Source organism: Schistocerca gregaria, chromosome 3 (genome assembly GCF_023897955.1).
Source record: "Schistocerca gregaria isolate iqSchGreg1 chromosome 3, iqSchGreg1.2, whole genome shotgun sequence".
NCBI classification, from domain to species: domain Eukaryota; kingdom Metazoa; phylum Arthropoda; class Insecta; order Orthoptera; family Acrididae; genus Schistocerca; species Schistocerca gregaria.
Genome location: NC_064922.1, coordinates 696,447,684 through 696,465,392, shown reverse-complemented (window position 1 = coordinate 696,465,392; position 17,709 = coordinate 696,447,684). Strand labels below are relative to the sequence as shown.

General features: G+C 41.9%; 1 protein-coding gene across 1 annotated transcript in view; it reads left to right on the top strand.

Moving 5' to 3' along the window:
* Positions 1 to 17,709, top strand: part of LOC126354365 (juvenile hormone esterase-like) — a 103,916-nt gene that overhangs the window by 42,812 nt on the left and 43,395 nt on the right. Inside the window, exon 3 of the mRNA XM_050003949.1 lies at positions 14,839 to 14,983. Coding sequence (XP_049859906.1) covers positions 14,839 to 14,983 — 145 coding nt within the window. The remainder of the gene's footprint in view (positions 1 to 14,838; positions 14,984 to 17,709) is intronic.

Here is a 17,709-nt window from a genome sequence, read left to right as displayed (position 1 = left end):
AGATATCAAAGTGAAGACGTCCATCTTATTTGCCCGCCGCAATGTTTTAACCTGTACGCGGGCTCCGCATTCAGTCACCTCTCGTTTACTTTCCCGCCTCCGGCCGGCCAGTCTGACCCCTCCTGTTGATGTTGGACGGATTAATCCTAAATTGCGGCACATTCGTGAATACTTTGTACTTGTCCGTGTTCTGGGTGCTGATATACTTTCTATGACGCATATTACTACCAACATGCTACAAATCCGTTGGGGTACAGCATGTTTCCCTTCTTCTGTTGAACTTGCTTCCCCGTCAACGTCATGGAAAACGGTCTGGTCTCATCTTAGTCTTCCCATTTTGCCGATGGAGACTGTTTCAACGTGGTATAAGGTCATTTACCGTCTGATACCTACTGGTGATCGTCTTTTTCGTATTGGCCTTCGTCCGACTGATCGGTGTGAGGAATGTCATCAAACTGACACCTTACTTCACAGGCTAGTTGCTTGCGGACGGGATCATTGGCTCTGGGTCCGCCGTCAATTAGCTTTTCTTACTAGAGGGCCTGAAACCGCATTCCCAGACGACATCTTCTTACATCCGGACATCTCTTATTTTCCTCAGACGAAAACGAACACGATTGTCTGGCTCTTGGGTTACTATGTCCACTACGTCATTGAAGGCGGTAATGACCCAGATCCCCGCGTTTTTCACCATTACTTGTCAACTGCGCATTGGAAATGGCAGCGGTTACCACAATACCGAACGCTTTTTGCGAATATGCTTTTTCTTGTGTTTAACCGTCAAGGTGTTGAGTAAGTTCCGTTAAGTTCCCCTGTGATTCTTGTTTCTTCCCTGAGCTTGAGTCCCCTCCCTTGTTGTATTTTTTCGTAATTTTTTTTTCTCTTTTGCATGTATATATATATATATATACACCCAAATTCATACGGGTGGGATAACGGGTTGGTCTTCCCCTTCAGAAGTAATGTTTTATTTGTGTTTCAACTAATTTGTTGATTTTCTTTTTGCAGCTAATATTAAATGATGATTTGACTATGGTTGTCTGAATTCTCGTGAAATATACCAAGTCAATCTGATAATAATAAAAAAAAAGATGGTAGAGCACTTGCCCGCGAAAGGCAAAGGTCCCGAGTTCGAGTCTCGGTCGGGAACACAGTTTTAATCTGCCAGGAAGTTTCATATCAGTGCACACTCCGCTGCAGAGTGAAAATCTCATTCTGAATACAGATTCCAGTTTGTACAATAGGCAGTAACTTGTTTAGAATCTTCAGCCAACGGCATCTGGTAATAAGATCGGTGGTTGTCAAGCGCAGTCAATAAACACCCCCACACACAAAACCAAATAAAAATATTATGGAGGTCGAGAAAATGAAAGAATTCCAGAACTACTCTTTTTATTTATCACGCTATAGCCCCTAACCCCTTAGGCACAAGAAATATGGGGGAGCCACATGAGTAGGCTGAAGATCTAATCATCCCATCACAGAGAAAGCCATTCACTAATCCGTGTAAACTCTTCTTCCTGCCGGCTGGGGTGGCCGAGCGGTTCTAGGCGCTGCAGTCTGGAACCGCGCGATTGCTACGGTCACAGGTTCGAATCCTGCCACGGGCATGAATGTGTGTGATGTCCTTATGTTACTTAGGTTTAAGTAGTTCTAAGTTTTAGGGGACCAATGACCTCAGAAGTTAAGTCCCATAGTGCTCAGAGCCATTTGAACCACTTTTTCTTCTTCCTGGAAACGAAAACCTATACAAAGTTTACCGCACCAACATCTCATCGTTTGGCGGATCTTATAAATTTTGTTGGTAACCCTTAATTTACTAGTAAGAGCATCAGGAAAATGACAAACAAATACCAAAAGTTGATCAGTTTCTACCGGCCTTTGGTGACTAACCTTCAAATCCAAGTGCCGAGTTGAATACTGTGCACCTCCAGAAAACCTTCACAAGAACTTAACACTACCCTCTCACTAGGGAGGGTGAATTTGCAAAAGAAAACTCTATCAGGCTAATCAAGAACCAGACCAGTCCACTGTATGAAGTGAAACCCCAAACGAAGTTGCCACACAAATTAACGGGCCATGAGAAATCGTGAATTCTAAGCTTCCTGTGCAGTTTACCTAACAGAGATAACATTTATTCATTGACAGCCTAACATCTCAGATTTAAGGGCATCTTGCAAATTGCTCTAAACTCGAGAAGACAATTGTAATCCAGTACGGAGACGGGGGGAATCATACAAGGTGCATACGGGTTTCTGATTAGGCTCTGCACAAATCTAGGGGAATATCTGTCCTTTTATCACTCTAATATGTGCTCACGGCCTCGGCGGCGCAGGGGTATACCCTATTGCCTGTTTCTGATGGCGTCCACTGTTCCGCCGTGGCCCATACTTTACCGGACACTCGCACCTAAAATATCGCCCATGGCCACACCAGAAAGAAACCTCCGCCTTAGACTCTCTCGGAATGGTGATCACAGGTACCTTTCGGTTTATCTATGGAGATGGGCAAGACTCTCTAAAACCGCACGTTGTTCATCAGCAAGCCACATGCCTTTGATGAATGAAACGAAGGCCTCTAAGTCCTTAAAAATAGGGGTGTTCCGTGATAAGATCACTCGTAAACGATCATCTTTCTTCATGCCTTCTGATATATTCTTGTCGACTTCACCCTCTGCGACCTGTAGCTCTAACGCAGAAACCGTCCCGCAAATCTCTTCGATATGTGTTGTCAAGGTTTCACCAGGGGACTGCACGCTCTAGTAAAGTTTGCGCTCAATTTCACTTTAAATACGGGAGGATGATTCCAGCAGGATAATCCGTGTTCTCAAGTCGCGAAACTATCACTTCCCTGAAAATATTTTCAGCTGGATAATCCGAGACGCGGAACTATATATTCCCTGAAAATTTCAGAAAATTATCTGCTCAACAACCCACGAGTTATACAATATCTGGAGAATAGCACTTGAGGTACCCAAGATATCGGGCTGACACTCAAACCACGCAGTAAACCATAAGATAAACTCAGACTGCGCAACCTGTTCAACGGAAAGTTCGGCTATCCCATGAAGCAAATGGACAATTGGTGAAAGATACGATGGCGGGTCCATTTTCGGCTCGTACCCCTTCCAGACCCACTAAGTTGTGCTAACTCAATAATAGCCGAAGTGCGCTCTTCACTCACCCCCACCATGTCATCTAAGCGCAGAACACTCAACACAACTGCAATTTTGAAGTTGGGTAAGCAACACATGGCTTAAGATGGTGTTTTCCATGCTCACTTTTAGCTGTCTGAAATCAGTAACATGATTATCCGAATGAGTAACTTGATCCTGGACCCTACACACATGCAGTTTTGGTCGATTGACTAACTAGAAAAATTTAATGTTTTGACGCAACGCTACCAGAGCTGTCGCATAAGCAGTAAGTGCTGCATCTACCTTGCCGGTGCACTCAGGAGCGAGACTTAACAGTCGATCCATAACTGCACGCATACGTACTCCTAAATCAGGTCTGGTCGTGAATCGTCTCCGATAACCGAAGTGTTAAGGTGATCGCTCGCGACAAGCGGGAAATCCCGGTTCGTGTCCAGCCGGGCTGAAATTTCCGATGCTGTTATTCTGTGCGACAATCGGATGTTGCCCATATTTCGCAACTGCAAATACAATTCCTGTATTTAATATCGACTGCAGCCGCCGCAGTGTCAGCTACTTTGAAAGTGCACGCGTGTTCGAAAGAACACTGCATCATATTTTTACAAACACAGGCACTACGATATCGTATTTATCCGCCGATTGTAGGCTATCGACTTTTGATCAGATGTACGTGAATCTAAAGTAACTATCCGAATGGAGGTTAATGACACATGGACGATGACATATGGAAGTTTGGGTGGCCGCAGCTGTGTCCGAGCGGTTCTAGGGGCTTCAGTCCGGAACGGCGCGACCGCTACGGTCGCAGGTTCGAATCCTGCCTCGGGCATGGATGTGTGTGATGTCCTTAGGTTAGTTAGGTTTAAGTAGTACTAAGTCTAGGGGACTGATGGCCTCAGACGTTAAGTCCCATACCGCTTGGAGCCATTTGCACCATTTCTGAAGTTGGGTCTATACCTAAGAGGGCACGGGTAGCCGAAATTGTTATGCGACCGCTCGCTTCAAATGCATAATTCGCCAAAAATTCATCTCAAGGCACATCGTCAGATTTTTCTCCTTTTTTTAGCACCTACCGTATTCAGCACCTTATTTAATGATATCATCTATGAATAACTTGTACAACAAGACCTTTGTATTGTTTGTGCTCGTAATTTTGTTTCTCCATAGCAAGGAGTTCAGTTGGCCATTCTTTTTTCCTCGTTCATTTTTATGTGCGTGTTCTTTCATTTTTGTAAGAGCTGCGCCGAAGTTTTTAAATATGCACACAATTTTATTTTGCAGAATCGTACATCCATGTCGTTTCTTCCATGTTTACCGGATACCATGTATTCCATCTTTATCTATTTATTTTTAATCCCCATTTTGAGAATTCTTCTTGTCGTTTCCTGAACATGTAACTTGAGTCGTCTTTGTCTGCGCTATCAGGACCTGTCATCGGCGATGCGTGATGTTTCCCGTACTTGTTGTATTACTCTATTCCTGTTCCACGACATTTCCCTTCCATTTTTCAAAACTTCTTCTACGTATACTTTAAACAACGTCGGGGTCTTAGACCCTTAGTTACAATTCGCGGGAATTTTTTTACCTACTGTTACCATACTGTAACAAGCCCCATACAAGTGTCATCGTCTGGACGTAACTGTGGTCGATACCAAAATTTTGAGTTGCTAACCACAACTTTCTTATCGTATTGTATACATTCTGCAGATCAATAAATCTTAAGCGAATCGTCATTCCTAAATTCATTTTTATATTAATCTAATACACACCATCGAGTGGACCCTAGGCGCGGTCTCTATTACTGCCTGTCTATCTGGTCGTTGAGTGTTAGCATATACATTCGTGCACGCCTTCTCAGCTCACTCACAATGCTGATATGACCATCTCTATAGAGCTGTATACTCTTCTTCCACGGAGACGCACTGTACTGGGCATACTTTCTCGGGTCGGTCTTTACTGATATGTGATACGAGACTTAGGTGTTTCCAGTGACCAACACATCCACTCTCAGTAATTTTCCAGGCTTGCAAATCGGCCTCTGTCACTACGGATGGGGCACCCCATTGGAGCTCTGATGTTTTGCTAACAGTGGACAGCCTTTCGAACCTGTTGCCAGAATGGTTAAGGATACAACTATCCATCCAGTTCACACCATCACCTTCAGTTCAGAGATAGGCTAACCTAGAGCTCTCCAGTAGGGGGGACACCGATCATATGTTGCACGTTATAAGGCTCCGTGATATAGAAATTTCCAGGAGTCACAGGCCTGTTAGCCATTTTTGGTCAATTCACTTTCTATAAACACAGACTAATCTCAGGCCCTGTACATTTTCCACTGCGTTAAACCATTTAAAATCACGTAAAAGTTATTTAACCGAAGCATTTAGAGACTAACACACTACCAACAACCCATAACGAGATATTCAACTGTCTAGTGTGCCGATGCACATGATGGAAACATGCGCTAGTACAAATACAGTATACACAAAATACAAAGGAGAAAAACAAAAATTAATTCTGGACTTTTTTAGATAGCCCTAAATGTGGTACCAACAATAGTATCACAAAAAACCAAATCGCAAATGTCTTAGGTGCAATAACTCACTGACCACAGCTGGACAGCACATAGAAACATAACTAATGAGGAAAATAGTGTATATGCTATGGTTAAAATGACTTGTAAACATTAACATCGGATTCGAGTGTGTGTTATTAATTTCCACACGAGATAGTGCCAAAATCTTCGGGATCAAACTGGTGCGGACGGTGAAAGCTGCTAATATGTTTTGAGATAAGAGACCAACCGTCGGAAATAAAGCGTTTGAGTCAGAATCGGTGTAAGTGGCAGTACATAAACACATAAACTACAATCTTCTATGATGGGTGCATGATGGATATGGTTGCTGGTGTACCAAACACCTCCGGAAACTGAAATCGAACACGTTGTAGAACCCTAGATGCTTGTCTGATTGAGAAAAACATGCCTACTATTTTTGTGACTATAAAAAAATTTAATGTGCCATTGTGATCACTAGATTCAAATTGGTGGTGCCGCTTTGAACAATTGGTACGGACTAAAATTTTGACGCTGTCGACTCCGACATTTTTCTTGCCAAAATTATCAGCCTAAGCTTCTTACCAAGTGCAGTGCAATAATTTCACTCGTGCCTGACATCTCGCCAGAAATGCGTCGTGTCCGCCACTATAAAGTCACAATGGAGGCAGGTAGTATCAGGAATACTCCAGGATCGGTCCTATACTGACTTATACCATATGTACGCTGATGACCTCTAGTTGTCACACATGTACGCTGACGGCCTCTAACTGTATCTAAGTGCAAAGCCAATAAACCTAAAAACAGCTAACGAGATTCTCAATACCGATCTCTGAGCACTATTAAAATGGGCAGGGGATATAGGGCTGCAGTTCGACCCATCCAAAACCCAAGCTGTCTGGTTAGTTATTCTATGATGATTAGCCCGAAATATCGGGACTCCCAACCAGCTGTAACCCTAAATGGAAAATACATACCTCTCTCCTTCAGCAAAGACGCTGGGAGTAATAACAGATGAAAATCTAAATTGGTTATTGGTCTGAGCACGCACGTAACAACTGATGCCTTTTTACACATTGCCTACAGAAATATAAAAAGCTCTTCCTTCTCGACCTGAAAAATAAACTTGTATAATCACTTACAAGTTTATTTTTCAGGTCAAGAAGGAAGAGCTTTCTAAACTAGTATAATCACTTACACCCTCCCCCCCCCCCCATGAACCATGGACATTGCCGTTGATGGGGAGGCTTGCGTGCCTCAACGGTACAAATAGCCGTACCGTAGGTGCAACCACAACGGAGGTATATCTGTTGAGAGGCCAGACAAACGTGTGGTTCCTGAAGAGGGGCAGCAGCCTTTTCGGTAGTTGCAGGGGCAACAATCTGGATGATTGACTGATCTGGACCCGTAACACTAACCGAAACGGCCTTGCTGTTTTGGTACAACGAACGGCTGAAAACAAGGAGGTAAAATAGGAGTGCAGGTAAGCTACTACAAACAGCATAGTAAACACATTACTGTGTCCAAGATAGGCACGAAGCCCACGCCTACTACAGTAGTACAAGTTTATATGCCAACTAGCTCTGCAGATGATGAAGTTCATGAAATTTATGATAAAATAAAAGAAATTATTCAGGTAGTGAAGGGAGATGAAAATTTAAGTCATGGGTGACTGGAATTCGACAGTAGAAAAGAGGAGGAGAAGGAAACGTAGTAGGTGAATGTGGATTGGGGCTAACAAATGAAAGAGGAAGCCGCCTGGCAGAATTTTGCACAGAGCATAACTTAATCATAGCTAACACTTGTTTCAAGGTTCATGAAAGAAAGTTGTATACATGGAAGAACCCTGGAGATACTAAAAGGTTTCACATAGATTATATAATGGTAAGACAGAGATTTAGGAACCAGATTTTAAATTGTAAGACATTTCCAGGAACAGATTTGGACTCTGACCACAATCTGTTGGTTATGGACTGTAGATTAAAACTGAAGAAACTACAAAGATGTGGGAATTTAAGTAGATGGGACCTGGATAAACTGAAAGAACCAGAGGTTGTACAGAGTTTCAGGGAGAGAATAAGGGAATAATTGACAGGAATGGGGGGAAGAAATACAGTAGAAGAAGAATGGGTAGCTTTGAGAGATGAAATAGTGAAGGCAGCAGAGGATCAAGTAGGTAAAAAGACGAGGGCTAGTAGAAATCCTAGGGTAACAGAAGAGACACTGAATTTAATTGATGAAAGTAGAAAATACAAAAATGCAACAAGTGAAGAAGGCAAAAAGGAAAACAAACGTCTCAAAAATGAGATCGATAGAAAGTGCAAAATGACTTAGCTGGGATGGCTAGAGGACAAATGTAAGGGTGTAGACGCTTATCTCACTATGGGTAAGATAGATACTGCCTACAGGAAAATTAAAGAGACCTTTGGAGATAAGAGACCCACTTGTATGAATATCAAGAGCTCAGATGGAAACCCGGTTCTAAGCAAAGAGGGAAAAGCAGAAAGGTGGAAGTAGTATATAGAGGGTCTATACAAGGGCTATGTACTTGAGGACAGTATTATGGAAATGGAAGAGGAGGTAGATGAAGAGGAAATAGGAGATATGATACTGCATCAAGAGTTTCACAGAGCACTGAAGGACCTAAGTCGAAACAAGACCCTGGGAGTAGACAACATTCCATTAGAACTACTGACAGCCTTGGGAGAGCCAGGTCTAAGAAAACTCTAGCATCTGGTGAGCAAAATGTATGAGACGGGAGAAATACCCTCACACTTCAAGAATCCCAAAGAAAACAGGTGTTGACAGATGTGAAAATTAACGAACTTTCAGTTTAATAAGTCACAGCTGCAAAATACTAACACGAATTATTTACAGAGGAATGGAAAAACTGGTAGAAACCGACCTCGGGGAAGATCAGTTTGGATTCCGTAGAAACATTGTAACACGTGACGCAAGTCTGACCCTACGACGTATCTTAGAAAATAGATTAAGGAAATGCAAACCTACGTTTCTAGCCTTTGTAGACTTAGAGAAAGCTTTTGACAATGTTGACTGGAAGACTCTCAAATTCTGAAGGTAGCAGGGGTAAAATGCAGGGAGCGAAAGGCTATTTATAACTTGTACCGAAAGCAGATGGCAATTATTAGAGTCGAGGGACATGAAAGGGAAGCAGTGGCTGGGAAGGGAAAGAGACAGGTTTGTAGCCTCTCATCGATGTTATTCAATCTGTATATTGAGCAAGCAGTAAAGGAAACGAGAGAAAAATTCGGAGTAGGTAGTAAAATTCATGGAGAAGAAATAAAAACTTCGAGGTTCGCCGATGACATTGTAATTCTGTCAGAGACAGCAAAGGACTTGGAAGAGCAGTTTAATGGAATGGACAGTGTTTTGAGAGGAGTATATAAGATGAACATCAACAAAAGCAAAACGAGGATAATTGAATGTAGTCGAATTAAGTCGGGCGATGGTGAGATTAGGAAATGAGACACTTAAAGTAGTAAAGGAGTTTCGCTATTTGGGGAGCAAAAGAACTGATGATGGTCGAAGTGGAGAGGATATAAAATGTAGACTGACAATGGCAAGGAAAGCGTTTCTGAAGAATAGAGATTTGTTAACATCGAGTATTGACGTCAGGACGTCGTTTCTGAAAGTATTTGTATGGCGTGTAGCCATGTATGGAAGAGAAACATGGACGATAAATAGTTTAGACAAGAAGAGAATAGAAGCTTTCGAAATGTGGTGGTACAGAAGAATGCTGAAGATTAGATGGGTAAATCACGTAACTAATGAGGAGGTATTGAATAAAACTGAGGAGAAGAGGAGTTCGTGGCACAACTTGACTAGATGGAGGAATCGTTGGTAGGACATGTTCTGATGCATCAAGGGATTACCAATTTAGTACTGGAGGGCAGCTTGGAGGGTAAAAATCGTAGAGGGAGACCAAGAGATAAATACACTGAGCAGATTCAGAAGGATGTAGGCTGCAGTAGGTACTGGGAGAGGAAGAGCCTTGCACAGGATAGAATAGCATGGATAGCTGCATCAGACCAGTCTCTGGACTGAAGACCACAACAACAACAACAACAACAATCACTTATACTTACAATTATTGACTTCACCAAGTTATCCTGCAAGTCATTTCAAAGGAAAGCTTAAGGCACCCCTGGAACTGTTGAGAATGGCTGTGTTCGTTATATCTGTAATTCGATCATATTTCACCGTCATATGCACAGCTCCCCCCCCCCCCCCCCTATGAACCATGGACCTTGCTGTGGGTGGGGAGGCTTGCGTGTCTCTGTGATACAGATAGCCGTACCGTAGGTGCAACCACAACGGAGGGGTATCTGTTGAGAGGAAAGACAAACGTGTGGTTCCTGAAGAGGGGCAGCAGCCTTTTCAGTAGTTGCAAGGGCAACAGTCTGGATGATTATCTGGCCTTGTAACAATAACCAAAACGGCCTTGCTGTACTGGTACTGCGAACGGCAGGGAAACAAGGGGAAACTACGGCCGTAATTTTTCCCGAGGGCATGCAGCTTTACTGTATGATTAAAGGACGATGGTGTCCTCTTGGGTAAAATATTCCGGAGGTAAAATAGTCCCCCATTCGGATTTCAGGGCGGCGACTACTCAAGAGGATGTTGTTATGAGGAGAAAGAAAACTGTTGATGTACGGATCGGAGCGTGGAATGTCTGATCCCTTAATCGGGCAGGTAAGTTAGAAAATTTATCAAGGGAAATGGATACGTTAAAGTTAGATATAGTGGGAATTAGTGAAGTTCGGTGGTAGGAGGAACAAGACTTTTGGTCAGGTGAATACAGGGCTATAAACACAAATTCAAATAGGGGCAATGCAGGAGTAGGTTTAATAATGAATAGGAAAATAGGAATGCGGGTCAGCTACTACAAACAGCATAGTGAACGCCTTATTGTGGCCAAGATAGATACAAAGCCCACACCTACTACAGTAGTACAAGTTTATATGCCAACTAGCTCTGCAGATGACGAGGAAATTGAAGAAATGTATGATGAAATAAAAGAAATTATTCAGATAGGGCAGGGAGATGAAAATTTAATAGTCATGGGTGACTGGAATTCGAGTGTAGAAAAAGGGAGAGGAGAAAATGTAGTACGTGGATATGGTTCAAATGGCTCTGAGCACTATGGGACTCAACTGCTGTGGTCATTAGTCCGCTAGAACTTAGAACTACTTAAACCTAACTAACCTAACGACATCACACACATCGATGCCCGAGGCAGGATTCGAACCTGCGACCGTAGCAGTCGCACGGTTCCGGACCGCGCGCCTAGAACCGCGAGACCACCGCGGCCGACGGTGGATATGGATTGGAGCTAGGAAATGAAAGAGGAAGCCGCTCGGTAGAATTTTGCACAGAGCACAACTTAATCATAGCTAACACTTGGTTTACGAATGATGAAAGAAGCTTGTATACATGGAAGAACCCTGGAGATACTAAAAGGTATCAGATAGATTATATAATGGTAATACACAGATTTAGGAACCCGGTTTTAAATAGTAAGACATTTCCAGGGGCAGATGTGGACTCTGATCACAATCTATTGGTTATGACCTGTAGATTAAAACTGAAGAAACTACAAAAAGGTGGGAATTTAAGGAGATGGGACCTGGACAAACTGAAAGAACCAGAGGTTGTGCAGAGTTTCAGGGAGAGCATAAGGGAACAATTGACAGGAATGGAGGAAAGAAATACAGTAGAAGAAGAATGAGTAGCTTTGAGGGATAAAGTGGTGAAGGCAGCAGAGGATCAAGTAGGTAAAAACACTAGAGCTAGTAGAAATCCTTGGGTAAGAGAAGAAATATTGAATTTAATTGATGAAAGGAGAAAATATAAAAATGCAATAAATGAAGCAGACAAAAAGGAATACAAACGTCTCAAAAATGAGATCGACAGGAAGTGCAAAACGGCGAAGCAGCGATGGCTAGAGGACAAATGTAAGGATGTAGAGGCTTATCTCACTAGGGGTAAGATAGATACTGCCTACAGGAAAATTAAAGAGACCTTTGGAGATAAGAGACCCACTTGTATGAATATCAAGAGCTCACATGGAAACCCGGTTCTAAGCAAAGAGGAAAAAGCAGAAAGGTGGAAGTAGTAAATAGAGGGTCTATACAAGGGCTATGTACTTGAGGACAATATTATGGAAATGGAAGAGGATGTAGATGAAGATGAGATGGGAGATACGATACTGCGTGAAGAGTTTGACAGAGCACTGAAAGACCTGAGTCGAAACAAGGCCCCCGGAGTAGACAACATACCATTGGAACTACTGACCTCCTTGCGAGAGCCAGTCCTGACAAAACTCTACCATCTGGTGAGCAAGATGTATGAAACAGGCGAAATACCCTCAAACTTTAAGAATAATATAATAATTCAAATCACAAAGAAAGCAGGTGTTGACAGATGTGAAAATTACCGAATTATCAGTTTAATAATCCACAGCTGTCAAATACTAACACGAATTCTTTACAGACGAATGGAAAAACTAGTAGAAGCCGACGTCGGGGAAGATCCGATTGGATTCCGTAGAAATACTGGAACACGTGAGGCTATACTGACCTTACGACTTATCTTAGAAGAAAGATTAAGGAAAGGCAAACCTACGTTTCTAGCATTTGTAGACTTAGAGAAAGCTTTTGACAATGTTGACTGGAATACCCTCTTTCAAATTCTAAAGGTGGCAGGGTAAAATACAGGGAGCGAAAGGCTATGTACAACTTGTACAGAAACCAGATGGCAGTTATAACAGTCGAGGGACACGAAAGGGATGCAGTGGTTGGGAAGGGAAAGAGACAGGTTTGTAGCCTCTCATCGATGTTATTCAATCTGTATATTGAGCAAGCAGTAAAGGAAACAAAAGAAAAAATCGGAGTAGGTATTAAAATTCATGGAGAAGAAATAAAAACTTCGAGGTTCGCCGATGACATTGTAATTCTGTCAGAGACAGCAAAGGACTTGGAAGAGCAGTTTAATGGAATGGACAGTGTTTTGAGAGGAGTATATAAGATGAACATCAACAAAAGCAAAACGAGGATAATTGAATGTAGTCGAATTAAGTCGGGCGATGGTGAGATTAGGAAATGAGACACTTAAAGTAGTAAAGGAGTTTCGCTATTTGGAGAGGAAAATAACTGATGATGTTCGAAGTAGAGAGGATATAAAATGTAGACTGGCAATGGCAAGGAAAGCGTTTCTGAAGAAGAGAAATTTGTTAACATCGAGTATAGATTTAAGTGTCAGGAAATCATTTCTGAAAGTTAGTGTAGCCATGTATGGAAGTGAAACATTGACGATAAATAATTTGGAGAAGAAGAGAATAGAAGCTTTCGAAATGTGGTGGTACAGAAGAATGCTGAAGATTAGATGAGTAGATCGCATAACTAATGAGGAAGTATTGAATAGGATTGGGGAGCAGAGAAGTTTATGGCACAACTTGACCAGAAGAAGGGATCAGTTGGTAGGACATGTTCTGAGGCATCAAGGGATCACCAATTTAGTTTTGGAGGGCAGTGTGGAGGGTAAAAATCGTAGAGGGAGACCAAGAGATGGATACACCAAGCAGATTCAGAAGGATGTAGGTTGCAGTAGGTACTGGGAGATGAAGAAGCTTGCACAGGATAGAATAGCATGGAGCGCTGCATCAAACCAGTCTCAGGACTGAAGACCATAACAACAACAACAACATGCACAGCTATCCTGTCTGTGTGCAGACAAGAGCAGAGGTTTCCACACCCTCTGGCTTCTCCATTGTCTTATCAATGTACACTGTTCCCCAAATCTCTGGTCGAGCTTAACCCTCTTGTGTAAACAATGATGGCGGAAACGCCCATTCGCATCAGAGCAAAATCGTTTCTGTCGCACTGCATTGTTCACCCATTTTCTGAAAGCGATTTCCAGTTGCAGGAACCCGTCTCTGGAGAGAACTGTTATCGAACTGTGTAATAGTTAATAACATATCTATTAAAACAACAATAATGTTCGCCATTGTTCCTGTACGCGCTCGTTACATCCTTCTTTCCAAACTGATCTTCCTCATTTCCCAGTATTCTCAGCTTGTGCAGTCTCCTTAAATTTCATTTCCAACATCTGATTTGTTCATCCACAAAGTCTTTTTATATCTGCCAAAATCATTATTTTCATTATTGCCATTATTATTCTTATTATTATTACTATTAAGACTATTAGTAGCAGCAACAGCAATAGTACCAAGTACTGCCATTATTAACTTTATTAGTTCATAGTTAGTATTATTTACTCACATCGTCACTTTAGAGACTTAGAGTAAAATTGATATTTATGAGGTAACTATGATATGAAACATACTATATGTGAAAAACCCAGGTTCAGTGTAAGAGTGGGTCTGGCAGCCATAATCAGATGTGGTTATATAAATAAATAAAATAAACTGTTATTGTTGTTGTGAGTTTCAATGGGAAGGCTGGTTTGTTGCAACTCTCCACGCTAATTTATCCTGTGCTAGCGTCTTCATCCCCGATTTACAATTGCATCTTTCATCCTTTTGAACATGCTTACTGTATTTATGTCTTGTTCTACCTCTACAGGTTTCAACCCCTCCAGCCTCTACACGCTTCTCTCCAGTCCTAAATTGGTTATGCCTCAGAATGTGTCCTACCAACCGATCATTTCTTTTAGTCACGTTACGCCACAAATTTCTTTTATCCTCAAAGCTGCTCAGTACGAGTTGTACATAATCTTTCGCTGTCTTTTTTTACCCCTACACAGTTGGAATATCAAAGAGTGTATTCCTGGACTGTTGCTATAGGGTGCATATTACTGTTGTCAACAGAAACATTAATACTTCTTTCGGACAATCTTAAAGTTCTATGTGAAGGATCTCTTACATGTCGGCCTTCCAAATACAAATAGCCCCCCCCCCCCCCCAACCGGGAAGAGAGGTTAGAAGAATTAATTTCCGTATCGCGAAGAGGACACTTGCTTTTCAAACCTGAATATGTTCGTCTATTATCAATGTCATATTATTTGCGCAAAGCCTGTTGGGTGTTGCATGAAGTTTTTTGGAATCTTTCGGCAAATTAGTGAGATTACAGATGCTAACGTTTTACTTCCACAGCTGAATCCAAAGCAGCCGCTACCTGTGATGTTCTGGATCCACGGAGGTGGCTGGTTCGCCGGTTCCGCCGTATGGTATGAGCCTGACTACCTAATGGACCACGGCGTCGTCCTCGTTACTATCAACTACCGCCTCGGCCCTCTGGGTAAGTAAACTCAAAGAAAAATGGAATACCAAATGTCCGAAGCAGCAGTACTCAGTCACAAGTCTTCATGTGGACGTTTGACCTGGCAAAGCGATTTAACGTGTATTTGTTTAAGAGTACACATTTCTTTTTTGTGATGTCTACCAGAGTAAATTGTAAAAATATCCTCAGCTGTGGGCGTGGTCATATTTTATGAAGAAAACATGAGATTTATTGAAAGGATGTTCGACAGAACGAAACGATCGGAGTGTATGTACTGAGATACATAAATAACATATTTGATGCCCACTGACCAAAGAGAAAGCATCATTCAAGTCATAGTTGTTATGGTAACCGAAATTTGTGTGAAAGGTAGGAATAATATTAGTTTGGTAACACCGAATTCTTCGCTGCATGCTTGCATAGGTTGTTTTTGGCTTATTAGTTATCTAGTGATTTCTTCAATGCGCGGTAGTGCTTTGGCAGAACGTTCAGTCGTGTGCGGTGGGCTGTTAAGAAAAATCGTAAACCTATCACGTACGTAGGCGCGAGGAAACAGCTATGCCGTAGGTATAGTATTGTTTTAATATGAAGATAAATGCCCGTGTACCCAGAGGTCCAAATGATTGAGTTATGGAGAGCAATTGTTTCATGAAGAAACGAGCACGAGTCTGAAGTAAGTAGTATATTTCGTTACGTGCCCAAAGTACAGACAGTTTTAAGCGTCGTTTTGTAAGACTGAGACTAGAGCTAGAATTACATTTCGTATGGTATGACTGACAATAGAAGCATGATGGAAATTAAATCTCGCGAGATCGTAACTGTATTGAGCGTTGACTTGAAGAGTGGATGAAGCAAATGCAGTGTTCATACCGCATGCTTTTACTTTCGCATTGTACAGTTTACGGTGGCGCTGCCATTTGAAGTAAACTATGCTGCCCTACAATCAGCTAAGCTCTACTTTCCTTATAGTCCGATGCCTATTTTGGAGGGCGTATGTTCGTGAAGCGGGTTGAAGCCTCCACAGAGTACTTGGTAGCACACAGTTTATACATTGAAAGTTCTGATTTAGACAATGTTTACAAATAATTTACATGACACATACAGCACATGTGTACACATATCGTTGGGAATGAGTAGTGTTTGTGTGTCATGCCGTACAGGGTGACAATTATTGAATTGTATGAAATAAATCGCCATAATTTCTGAACAATTTGCGTTAGGTCGTTGAAACTGCACAGTTCTCCGCAGGGCATGATGGGAATTAATATGCGCATGAATGGTTTGGTTTATCGTCTAAGCCCACTTTCATGGATTCGTCAATAAGCAACACTGGCGCATTCTGGCAATTGAAAATCCACATTTCATGATCGAGAAATTTAATTACTCTCAACTGGTGACTGTGTGGTGTGCAATCTGCAGTCAAAAAATAATTGGTGCGATATTCCTCGACGTCACGGTGAGTACCGAACGCTACATGAAGGTTTTGGAAGATGATTTCATCTCCAGAACCCGAAGTAAACCTGATTTCAACCATATGTGGTTCATGCAAGACTGAGCTCGACGCCATCAAAGTAGGAGAGTGTACGATATCCTGGAGGAGCACTTTGCGGACTGCATTCTGGCTCAGGTGTAACCAGAGACCACTGGCATGGGCCTCGATTGGCTGCCATATTCTCTGGATCTGAACACATTCGACTCCTTTTTCTAGGGCTATATTAACAAGGTGTACAGCAACAGCCCCAAAACCACTGTTGAGCTAAAAACAGCATCGATGTTCCGAGAATTTCGTTATTTGGCAGCGCCACATCATCGCCAATGATGGCAGACATATCAAAAGTGTCGTAACCTAAATCCGAATATCTGTAGTGACGTTTAAACGTTGAATAAAGTGTGTGCACGCCGTGGTTTATAACTGATTTACGTTTCTTTCACGCAGTTCAGTAATTGTCACCCTGTAAGTACTCACCCCCACATTTCCTACTAAAACTGGAGAGACAATGTAAAAAGTTAGACGGTAAAATTGAATTCACTGTGGGAGAAGAGAAAAATGGTGAACTGCAATTTCTCGACCTAAGTATTAGGAAACAAAATCGTAGGCATATTTTTAACATATTTAGGATACCAACCACAACCGATGTGTTGATACAAAATAATTCCTGCCAACTTAATATCCAGAAGCTTTCTACTTTTAGATCTTTGATAGATAGAGCCTTTAGAGTCCCTATGATTGAAGAAGGCAGAATGACTGAGCTGAACATCGTGAAACAAATAGACAGAGCTAAAGGATATCACCAAAACGTTGTTAATAAATTAACACGACAGAAACAGCGCGCGAATGCAAGGAAGAATATCGCAAACAATATTACGAGAGTCACAATATTATACGTCGGTGATATTTCGCTAAAAGTGGCTAACATTTTCAAAACTTTTAAAGTTAATACCGCTTTTCAGACCAATAATACGCTGCGGTTTAAACTAAGAAATAATTTACAGCAGGAAAGCGATAAATATGAGACAGCTGGCGGTCTATAAAATTCAGTGTAAGACGTGCAAGGCAAGCTATGTAGGCCAAACTCGTAGGTCCTTTAAAGTATGTTACAAAGAACATAGCGATGCTTTCCGGCTTAATAATTTCGAAAAGTCAGCTGTAGCCACGCATATTTTGGAAACAGGACACCCCAAGTTGGGAATAGATCAGGATCTAGTTATTTTACATAGACAGGACAAAGGCAAAAAGTTGGATC